The sequence below is a fragment of the Stegostoma tigrinum genome, chromosome 1 (genome assembly GCF_030684315.1).
Source record: "Stegostoma tigrinum isolate sSteTig4 chromosome 1, sSteTig4.hap1, whole genome shotgun sequence".
Lineage (NCBI taxonomy): Eukaryota > Metazoa > Chordata > Chondrichthyes > Orectolobiformes > Stegostomatidae > Stegostoma > Stegostoma tigrinum.
In genome coordinates this window covers 175,165,024-175,177,129 of record NC_081354.1, presented here as the reverse complement: position 1 = coordinate 175,177,129, position 12,106 = coordinate 175,165,024, and the positions used below count along the sequence as shown (strand labels likewise).

The 12,106-nt window shown below is 43.7% G+C and overlaps 1 protein-coding gene across 1 annotated transcript in view; it reads left to right on the top strand.

Moving 5' to 3' along the window:
• The window catches only part of suclg1 (succinate-CoA ligase GDP/ADP-forming subunit alph), an 85,560-nt gene that overhangs the window by 62,013 nt on the left and 11,441 nt on the right, over nucleotides 1–12,106 (top strand). Inside the window, exon 8 of the mRNA XM_048539420.2 lies at nucleotides 10,428–10,616. Coding sequence (XP_048395377.1) covers nucleotides 10,428–10,616 — 189 coding nt within the window. The remainder of the gene's footprint in view (nucleotides 1–10,427; nucleotides 10,617–12,106) is intronic.

Sequence of the window (12,106 nt, the reverse complement as noted above, 5' to 3'; positions counted from 1 at the left end):
GAATCCATCGTTAAGGATGAGATTTCTAAATTCTTGGAAGTGCAGCATCAGATTAGAACAAGTCAACATGGATTTAGTAAGGGGAGGTCGTGCCTGACAAACCGTTAGAATTCTTTGAAGAGGTAACAAGTAGGTTAGACCAGGAAACCCAGTGGATGTTATCTATCTAGACTTCCAAAAGGCCTTTGATAAGGTGCCTCATGGGAGGCTGCTGAGTAAGGTGAGGGCCCGTGGTGTTTGAGGTGAGCTACTGGCTTGGATTAAGGATTGGCTGTCCAACAGAAGGTAGAGAGTTTGGATAAAAGGCTCTTTTTCAGAATGGCAACCAGTGACAAGTGGTGTCCTGCAGGGTTCAGTGTTGGGGTCTCAGCTGTTCACTTTATATATTAATGATCTGAATGAAGGGACTGGGGGCATTCTGGCAAAGGTTACCGATGCTACGAAGTTAGGTGGACAGGCAGGTAGTACTGAGGAGGTGGAGAGGCTGCATAAAGATTTAGACAGTTTAGGAGAGTGGTCCATGAAATGGCTGATGAAATTCAACGTGAGCAAATGCGAGGTCTTGCACTTTGGCGAAAAGAATACAGGCATGGACTGTTTTCTAAATGGTGATAAAATTCGTAAAGCAGAAGTACAAAGACATCTGGGAGTGCTAGTCCAGGATTCTGTAAAGGTTAACTTGCAGGTTGAGTCTGTGATTAAGAAAGCAAATGTAATTTTGTCGTTTATCTCAAGAGGGTTGGAATTTAAAAGCAGCGATGTGCTTCTGAGACTTTATTAAAGCTCTAGTTAGGCCCCATTTAGAATACTGTGTCCACTTTTGAGCTCCACACCTCAGGAAGGACATACTGGCACTGGAGCATGCCCAGCGGAGATTCACACGGATGATCCCTGGAATGGTAGGTTTAACATATGATGAACGCTGAGGATCCTGGGATAGTATTCATTAGAGTTTTAGAAGGTTGAGGGGAGCTCTAGTAGAAACACACAAGATAATGCATGGCTTAGAATGGGTAGATGCTGGGAGGTTGTTTCCGTTAGGTGGGGAGACTAGGACCTGTGGGCACAGCCTTAGAATTAGATTAGATTCCCTGCAATGTGGAAACAGGCCCTTCGGCCCAATAAGTCCACACCACCCCTTGAAGCATTCCACCCAGACCCATTCCCCTATAACCCACACCCCCCTGAACACTATGGGCAATTTAGCATGGCCGACCCACCTTGCCTGCACATCTTTGGACTGTGGGAGGAAACCAGAGCACCTGGAGGAAACCCACGCAGACACGGGGAGGATGTGCAAATTCCACACAGACAGTCGCCAGAGGCTGCAATCGAACCCGGGTCCCTGGCGCTGTGAGGCTGCAGTGCTAACCACTGAGCCACCGTGCCGCCCATAATTAGAGGGGGTAAATTTAGAACGGAGATGAGGAGACATTTCTTCAGCCAGAGAGTGGTGGGCCTGTGGAATTCATTGCCACGGAGCGCAGTGGAGGCCGGGACATTAAATGTCTTCAAGGCAGAGATTGATAAATTTTTAATCTCACAAGGAATCAAGGGCTATGGGGAGAGTGCGGGGAAGTGGAGTTGAAATGCCCATCAGCCATGATTAAATGGCGCGGTGCACCCGATGGGCCGAATGGCCTTCCTTCCACTCCTATGTCTTATGGTCTTATAGTCTTATTCTCTCTCTGGACTGAGTGAAGTATGGTGACTTGGGTTAGGAACGTCCACATGGCCAGGAACCTTGAGGAGACTCTTTAAAAATTAGTGTGAAAGTCGTGATGAGGATACAGAGAATTAAGCTTTCTTTTTTGTTAGGGAGATATAACCAAAAGAAAAAACTTGAGGTGTTTGTACTTCAGAAATTGAAGGGTAAAAATGTTTACATGCAGTATCAGGCACTAAGCGACAGATCAAAAGTCAGTTTGGCTTATTTTCATTGAAATATTCTCTTTGAAAATGATCACTGCACCAAGAAGCATGATTAAATCAGATAACGTATTCAAAATGTCAAACAATTCAATTGGAAATAGCACATAGGTTATGAGCATATTTCAGTGTCTTAGATTTTGATGGATTTTGAGAGGCGCTGAGTTAACAGTGTAGCAAATATATTTAGTTAAAGCATTTGTTCTTTTTTTCCTCAAAAGCATCTGTTAGAGCCAAAGCTTATTTTGGTAATAAATTATATACTGTTTGCAGATTTTAAATGGATCAATATGTGATGAGTATGTCCAGTGCTAGCTACATCCTGCCTAACAACAGAACTCGGGCTATGTACTGGAGACAACCAACCAGCAATATTGCGTTGTGTGTTTTATGGGTGGGATCTAGTGACTGATCTAGTAACCTGATTTCAGATTCCACCATAGCTGCTTGAGAATTTCAATTCTGGAAATAAGAGGAGGCCAGCACCACCTTAAGTGACCACAGTGGTTTATTTGTTTCAAAGTTCAGCTAGTTCTGTAATGTCCTTTGGTAATGCACCTGGACCTTTTTATGCTCAGTTTCAGATCAACTTGGTTGACTCTTAATTGCTCCCTGAGGTGACTTCACAAGCCGCTTGATTACAATTAAGTTTCTACAGTGCAGCCATTGACGAGTTTTGGAGCTTCCTCATACCAAGTAGAGTTGGGCCTTTCTGTCACTTATTGCCCACATTTCAGAAGGAATTCAGAGAGGTAAAGCCAAGATTCATCCGTGTCTTTGTACCATTTCCAAGTTCATTATAGCTTCTGCTTATCCTCTATCCTGCATTCGCTGAATCTGAAGGATCAATAAATCCCCTCAAATTTTGGTGTGTTACACCAACCCATAACTGCAAAACATTATGAACTGTTGATTTGACCTTCATTGTAATCAAACTAGTAGTTCAAGTATTAAATCACAAGCTTAAGTGGTGTGGAATTGGAATAGTGGTAGGGGATTCAATTAATGACTGGTTCTTCAGTGCCTGTACACATGATTCCAGGATGGTATGTTACCTCATGCCTGCCAGGGTCAACAACATCACAGAACAGCTATAATGCATTCTGAAGGAGAATTTTAGTCAGATCTTGGTGGTCTACCTTGGAGCCAGTGTCAGAGGAAACCAGAGAAATGAGGTCCAGTGAGCAGATTTTAAGTAGCTGTGTAAAATGTTGTGGGGCTTTTAATGTAGTAATCTCCAGATGACTGCTGGTACTATGCAGTCGTGAGTTTAGGAATACAAGAATAGAGAGATGAATTTGTAGCTGAAGAAATAATGCAGCAGTGTGGAGGCCTTTGCATTCTTGAAGCATTCAGACCATTCCTGGGGAGTTAGGACTTCTAGTTGAACAGGCTATAGAACAAAACCAAAATCCTTGTGAGGAGGTTTGCTAAAGCTTTTGTGGGGAGGGGTGGTTTATCAAGATTGGCAGTAGGAATAGGATCCTAGGCAAGTAGCTTGGAGAGGAAGAGGCTGAGGTGGAATTAAAGTTAAAATGTGAGTAAATAAATTTGAAAAGTAGAGAAAACATTGAAAGAGGTCAGCTATACTCATGGATTACATTTTATTGCAACAAACCAGATGGAAGAGGAGTGGGGGAACTCTACCTGACAAAGGAGCAGTGTTCCAAAAGCATATGATTTCAAAGAAACCTGTTGGGCTATAACCTGGTTTTGTGTGATTTCTGACCTTGTCCACCCCAGTCCATCACTTGCACATCCACATCATGTCTTTATATAAGACTGGCAACTTTGCGGTTTGATTTTTGGAAAAATCTGTTCTAGGAAGTAATTCCTTTTTCTGAATAGGGGATAAAGAATACTGTCTGTTATTGAAAATAACAAAGTGTGGAGTTGGATGAACACAGCAGGCCAAGCAGCATCTTAGGAGCACAAAAGCTGACATTTCGGGCCTAGACCCTTCATCAGAAAAGTCTGTTATTGAATTTCAGTTGGTCTTTTATCTATTCTTAGGTTCAAACAGTGGTTTGACAGGGAGATGACTGATAACTTGTGTCTCTGTTTTTCCTTCTTGAAGAGTTCTCTGACCAGAAATGTTGCACAGTGGATGTTGAGCATTTGATGCTGATTACACTAAAAAATCGTTGTTGGCTGAAGAGCCAGATGGTTGCTCTGACTGTAACATTAATCTCAGTTACTGAGATTTCTCTCTGTAGACTTTAGCTTGAACCGAGTCCAGAGGAACAAGATGTTGATTTTCTTTGCTGTCGGACAGCTGTTGAGTGACACAAGAAGATTGTTTTAAGGCATTGTCAACACAGCATGGTAGGGAGGTACAAAAAGAGTTTCAGGTTTGACAGAAGGCCTTTGGGGAGCTTCATTCTTGACAGTTTTGTTGAAATTTCCTAATGATTTATATAAATGTGGAAATACCAAGTCTTTGCTAATGCTAGATGTGGGTGTTTTGCAATTGAAAGCCTTTAAGGAGCTAGCAACAACTGTAGGACAGCTCCATAGCCTGTAGCTAGTTGGCACAGCACACCATTATGCAGCTCTGACCCTTCAAACTAAGGTTTCCTTTTCTAGCCATTTGTAGCAAGGCTTGTGCAACGTAACAGGATACAAAATGAAGCAGAGCAAGATAGCGGACGAAAATGCATCCCTCCCTGATCCACTCAATGCTTTCTATGCTCGGTTTGAGCAGAATGGCAGTGGCGCAGCGTCACCTGCCCCGACAGCTCCGGAGACACCAGTTCTGTCCGTGACTGCCGAACACGTCGGATCGGTCTTCCTGGGAGTCAGTCCAAGGAAAGAGATGTGCCCGATTGGAGCCCCCAGCTGTGCACTTCAATCCTGTGTGGACCAGCTGGTGAAGGTATTTGCTAATGTCTGCGGATTGTAGGAGGGAGATGCTGAAGTCCCTCCCTGCTTGAAGAAGTCCACCATCATCTCAGTACCAAAGAAAACACATACAACGTGCCTTAATGACTATCACTCAGTTGCTCTGACAATCATGAGGTGCTTCAAGAGGCTGGCCATGGTCATAGCCTACATCAGCTCAAGCCTCCCATCCTGCCTCAATCCCCTGCAATTTGCTTTCCAAAGTTAACAGGTTCACAGCAGATGCCATTTGTCTAGCCCTGCACACATCCCCCGAACTTCCAGACAACAAGGACACCAACATCAGATTCCTATTCATCGACTACATCTCTGCTTTTAACACCACTGTCCCCTCCAGACTGATCTCAAAACTCCAAGACCTAGGTCTTGCCTCCGCTCTCTGCAGCTGGATCCAACCCGGCTTCCTGACCCACATACAACAGTCAGAGAAGGTAGACAATCGTACCTCCTCCACACTTGCCAAATTCCGAACGAATGCAATTTCCAAGTTTGTTGACAACATCACTGTAGTAGGATGGTTATCAAACAACGAGTCAGAATACTGAAAGAAGATAAAGGGCTTGGTGTTCTGGTGCAGTGATAACAACACTCTGTGTTGACAAAACATAAGAACTGATCGTTGACTTTAGAAAGAAAGGGGGAGAACGTGCCCCCATCTCCTTCAACAAAGCGGAGGCTGGCAGCGTCAAAGTTCCTTGGAGTGACAATAACCAACAACCTGTCCTGGATTTCCCATGTAGATGTGATGGTCAAGAAGACATAACCACACCTCTCTTTCCTCAGGCAACTCGGGAAATTTGGCATGTCTGACCAACTTTTACAGATGTACCATAGAAAGCATACAATCTGGGTGCGTAATGGCCTAATACAGCAACTGCTCTATCCAAGACCTTATAAAACTGCAGAAGGTGGTGTGTACAGCTCAGACCATCGTGGAAGCCAACCTCCCATCCGTGAAAACAAAATGTGGGGCTGGATGAACACAGCAGGCCAAGCAGCATCTCAACTCCAAAAACAAATAGGATTTAATTCACTTTGACTAATGTTTCATTTACCAGCTTCTCACAAGGTAACTGCAACAAAAATATTTATACAGTAATGTCTCAAGGTACTTCACAGAAACACAACAAAACAAAACATGACAGGGAGCTCTGATGAAGGGTTTAGGCCCAAAACATCAGTCTTTGTGCTGCTGAGATGCTGCTTGGCCTGCTGTGTTCATCCAGCCCCACACTTCGTTATCTTGGATTCTCCAGCATCTGCAGTTCCCATTATCTCTCCCATCCATGAACTCCACTTACACTTCTTGTTGCTATGGAAAGGCTGCTCACCTCATAAAAGACCCTTGCCACTGTGGTAAAAAACAAACTTTTTGCCCTTATTCGGTCCATAATCCTTCTATTTCCTTTTCATGTAACCATCTAGATGCATGATGATCAGCACAGGCTTGGACGGCCAAAGGGCCTGTTCCTATGCTGTACTTCTTTAAGCTTTCCTCATAGCCAATGGCCCTGAGACTGGGCAACATCCTGGTGAACCTTCTCTGCACTCTCTCCAAACTCCGACATCCTTCTGGTAATGTGGCGACCAAAACTGCGCACACCACTCCAAATGTGGCCTAACAATGGTTTTATATAGTTGCAACATGGTTTGCCAACTTGTGTACTGCATTGCCATATACCTTTTTCATCACTTTGGCCACCTGTGCTGCCTTTTTTTTGGGAACTGTGGACCTAAAAGCCCAGATCCATCTGTACGCTAATGTTCCTACGAATTCTGCCATTAACAGTATAATTTACACCTAAATTTGATCCTCCAAAATGCATCACCTCGCATTTGTCTGGATTAAACTCCATCTGCTATCGAGTTTTGAGAAGATTTTTAGAAGATTGTGACAAACACTACATTGGACAAACAGGCAGAAAGCTAGCCACCAGGATACATGAACATCAACTAGCCACAAAACGACATGACCCACTATCACTCGTATCCTTACATACAGATGAGGAAGGACACCACTTTGATTGGGACAACACATCCATCCGAGGACAAGCCAAACAGAGACACGCACGAGAATTCCTAGAAGCATGGCATTCCAACTGGAACTCCATCAACAACCACATTGATTTGGAGCCCATCTACCACCCTCTGAGAAAAAGAACAGGAAATGACATCACCAACGCAGGAAATGGCATCACCAACCCAAGGAAACCTAAACAGATAAATAGAAAGCAGGACATAACACCAGCGCTTTGTTGGAGGCTCACTGATGATGTTACCTAGAATGGTGACGAAACATCTGAAAACTAACCTTCCAGCTCAGCGAGCAAACTCACATCCAGATCCATCTGCTATTTTAGTGCCAAGTCACCAAATCTATCTTTTTCCTGTTGTATCCTTTTCACAATTATCGGCCCAGTAGCAACACCACCAATCTTCGTGTCATCTGCAAATTTACTAATCAGATCATCCACATTTTCCTCCAGATTATTTATATATACTACAAACAACAGAGGACGTAAGACTGATTCTTGTGGAACACCACTAGTTACTGATCTCCGTTCTGAAAAAACACCTTTGCACTGCTACTCTCTGTCTTCTATAACCAAGCCATCTAGCCAGCCCCCCTGAATTCCATGCCACTTTAGTTTTTGTACTGTTGTTAAGTGTGGGGCTTTATCAGATGCCTTACTGAAGTTGATAGAAACTACATCCACAGCTCTTCCCTCGTCAATTATCCTTGTCACCTCTTCAAAAAATTCGATCAAGCTGTTGAGACGTGACCTTCCCCGGACAAAGTAATGCTGCCTATTGCTAGCTAGCCCATTTTATACCCTTCCCCTCGGTGTCTTCTCTAGGAGCTTACCCACCACAAATGTCAGGCTCGCCAGCCTGTAATTTCCTGGATTATCCCTGCTTCCATTCTTAGCCAGTGTTGTCCCCTTGTTTAATTTCCAGTCCTCTGGAACCTCGCCTGTGTTCAAGGAGAATGTGAAGATATTTGCTAATGCCCCAGCTTGCCTCTTGCACTAATCTGGGTTAGATCCCATCTGGCCCTGAGGATTTGTCTACCTTTAATGCAGTTTAGGATTTCCAGATCTTTCTCCTTTAATATATTGACGTTCTCTAGAGTATTCACTCACTTATCCCTGCTCTCAACATCAGTCATGTCCTTCTACTCGGTGAATACCAATACAAAGTACTTATTAAGGATCTTGCCCACTTACTTTGGCTAACTTCCCTCCTGTGTCCTTGAGGGAGCCTACTCTTTCCCTTGCCACCCCCTTTTGTCTCAGATGCATAAAAAGCCTTGGAATTCCCTTTGACCCTGTTTGCTAAAGACATTTCATGGCCCCTTTTCATCTTCCTAATTCTGCATTTAAGCTCCTTCCTGATATCTCTGTACTCATCAAGTGTTTTGGCAGCTTGTAGCTGCCCAGACCTATCATATGTTTCCGTTCTATTTTTGACTAAGTTGACAATTTCCTTTGTCATTCATGGTTTCTCGATCCTGTGATTCCTATCCTTCAGTTTTGCAGGGACATGCATGTCCTGCACTTTAATCAACTGGTCTTTAAAAGCCTCCCATATCTCAGACATGCCCTCAAATAACGGCTCCCAATCCACATTCCCCAGTTCTTGTCTAATTTGGATGTAATTGGCCGTTGCCCAATTAAGCACCCTCACCTGAGGGTGCCAAGGATATAGGAAGGATGTCATTAACTTGGAAGGTGTACAGAAAAGATTTACCAGTATGTTACTGGGAATGGAGGGTTTGAGTTATAAGGAGATAGGCCCTCATCTGGATAGGCTGAGATGTTTTCCCTGGACCATAGGACATTGATGGATGACCTTACAGAGGTTTATAAAATCACGAGTAGTATAGATAAGCTGAATAGCAAAGGTCTTTTCTCCAGGGTAGGGGAGCCCAAATCTAGAGGGTTTAAGTTTAAGGTGAGAGGAGAAAGTTTTAAAAGGGACCTAAGGACCAACTTGCTTTCACAGAGGGTGTCAAGTGTGTGGAATGAGCTGCCAGAGGAAATGGTAGTTGCAGGTACAATTACAACATTTAATAGCCATTTGGACAGGTCTGTGAACAGGAAGGATTCAGAAGGGTACGGGCTAAATGCAGGCAAGTGGGACTAGTATTGTTTGAGAAACCTAGTCGGCATGGATGAGTTGACTGAAGGGTTTGTTTACGTGCCCTGTGACTGAGTGAATGCCTTTGTCCGTCAGTTAAGACGGAAAAGTATAAATGAGCAATCTTCCAATTATATTCGAATGGGAATGTACTAACAGCACAAAAAGTCCTTTTGCTTTACACCTAGTATGCTTTTTCATTGTAACACCTGATGACCACTCTGAAACTTTGTAGGGAATAGGGCTTCTATGAAATAATCTCCTGTTGTACTTTAATTGTTTATGTTTTATATGATCTTTTATTGTTTTACTTGGGGGTCATTCGTCCTCTCGTGAAAAGAGGAGAAAAAACAAAAACGTGCCACAGGTTTTAACAGCTAAAGGAAGAGTACTTTGTTCCTGTTGTAAATGGCATCTGATAATATTATAACCTAATCTTCATCCTTCTGGGAAAGAGATATTAATTTAGGTTCTTCGTCAGAGTCATTAGTCATCTTGAAGTATTTAGCAGATTTGGAGCTCTTATGCCAACATCTGTATATTTCTGGCTTTCTTGCCATCAATCTCCCCCGCCCTCTTGTTGCACTGCATGAGACCCCTACCCCCACTGGAATCTGTGCTTCCATCCCCTACATCTGCTCTACTGTCAATATTGTTTGTTTCCAGCTGTATCTGCCTCTGTCATTTCTTCGTACTTCTTTGGCTCATGTCTGCCCTGTCATACCCAACCTCCACAAAACATTCAAAAGATAAAAGCCACTGTATGTACCTTGGAACAGTTTTCTGTGCCAGTTTTCCATCTTTCCAAAGCACTGAAACCTCTGTGTGGCCATCACAGAGTTCACATGCTGCTCTCATGTTGTGACTTGGCCCGTCCTGTCCTTTCTAACCAGCTGTTTGTGTTAAAAGCATTGACTCCTCTGCTGATAATGGGCTGTTTGTTTGTATAGAAGCATAGGGAGTGAGAAGTGTTAACCTCTCAGGTCACTCGTCATTTTTGACCAGAATCTGTGTTGAAAGGTCACCTTCCCCCAGGAGAAAAGAGCATTAACTCCTTTCTCCCCCACACACGTGCTGCTAGATTTGCTGAGAAGTTCCTGTATCTTATTGATACAGTTTGAATGCTTAGCTAAGTTGATGTAGATGGCTGTTAAGAGTCCGCTACACTGGTGCGATACCCGAGTTGTGGCTGAACTAGATCTGGTAAAGAGAGCAAATTACATTCCCTGAAGGACGTTAATGAACTGGTTGAGTTTTTAATGACAAGCCTACAATATTGCGGTCACTTTTTTGCTTCCAACTTTTTTTTTCTTTGAAACTGAATTTAAAATCTCAGCTCACAATGCAAGTTGAACTACTTGACGAGTACAGATGGACTGTTACTCCAGCAAAACCATCTTCTTGTCAGTGTTTGATATTAATGTGTTTAATGTATTAATGCTGTATCTTTTTGACAGGGGGCCAATGCTAAGCCAGTGGTCTCATTCATTGCTGGTCTTACTGCGCCACCGGGTCGGAGAATGGGTCACGCTGGTGCCATCATCGCTGGAGGTAAAGGTGGAGCCAAGGAAAAGATTGCTGCCCTTCAGCAGGCTGGTGTGCTCATCAGCATGTCCCCTGCCCAGCTGGGCAGCACCATACAGAAGGTAAATATCGGTCAGTTTCAATTCCAACACTTCACAGAAAAGGCAAAACTGAAGAACTAGCTGAGTTTTGTCATCTGCTGTCTCCCCAATTTGAATTCAGGTCATGCAAAATCTGCCTCTTCTACAACCCAACAGAATTACTTCCATCTTTGTCACCAATTGGTCACCCAAGGCTCTCCATACTGGTGTTGGCTCCAAAAGAGAAAATACTTTCTGAGCAGCATCCTAACACCTACCACTTCTTACATTGCTGTTAAAGAGATGCAAAATTCTTCTTCTTCCTTTCGCTGCTCCTCTTTTGCGCATTCCAAGCGACATGGAAGGCTTGGAAATACCACCCCACCTTTTGCTACTTTCTGGCTGAAATACCTGCACAGGGTCTGGTATCCTGTCATCAAGTCACCCTTTATTTACATGTGCAAAGTGCGTGCGCTCTGACCAGCTAGCTCAGAGCCAGTCCCTAGAGTAAAGAGAAACTGAAAGAACTGTGGATATTGCAATTCAGAAACAAAAACAGAAATTGCTGAAAAGCCCTGCAAGTTTGACAGCATCCATGGAGATACGTCAGATTAATGTTTCGGGCTTGGAGGGGCCACACCTGGCTCTCATTGCAATCACTATCATAACTTTTTTTTCTGAAAGAGCTCTAGATATTATTGTTAAAAGGCTCAATTTAAATTTAAGAGAAAATTCTGGACTCTCTGCTGTCGCTGTCCCAAACTTAGTGGCCATCGGTTGGGTTTGTCTGATCCAGTTTGTTTTTCTCATCAAGCTGTATCCCATTCTGTCTCTCCACAACCAGTTTTCCTGCACAACACGGCCACTGTGCACCCCCACCCCCTGGTCCATTTGTTGCATCACTCTTGTCAGTGAGTTCTTTGTCCTGTTGGACATGTCTCGTGATAGTGCAAAGCCACACACTGAGCACAGCGGGGGCAGATGTTTCTCTCTCTGTGTGGCAGCCCCTTACAAAGCAGCCTGGCACACTGAACTCTGCGCTCATTGTTGTGGAGCAGTGTGACACATTTACCTGCTGGCTTGCCACTTTCCCTACTGTGCTGATCCAGGGCATGGCGCATTAATAAGTTACTTAATAAGTTACTATAAAGCCCAATGCTGTTCTAACACAGTACATCCCAACCGCTGACTTTTGTTTGAAATCAAAGAGACAGAAGAGAAGTTGCCATGGAAGTGTGTTTTCACTGCTCTACTGCTTTCTGTCGTAATGATATAATTTCTGGGGGAAGAAATGGATTTTCCTCAAAGTCTCCTTCTTCAGATGGGACACCTCCTCATGGGGAAGTAAGGGCCTAGTGATATTATCGCTGGACTGTTAATCCAGTGATGTATTTGCATCGGTGAGAGTTATAATGCTCTAGGGAGGTGGGTTTGAATCCCAACACAGACGGTGAGTTTTTTCAAAAGCATTCAGTCACAGTATGTGGATGTCACTGGCTATGCTAACGTTTATTTCCTACCCCTATTTATAA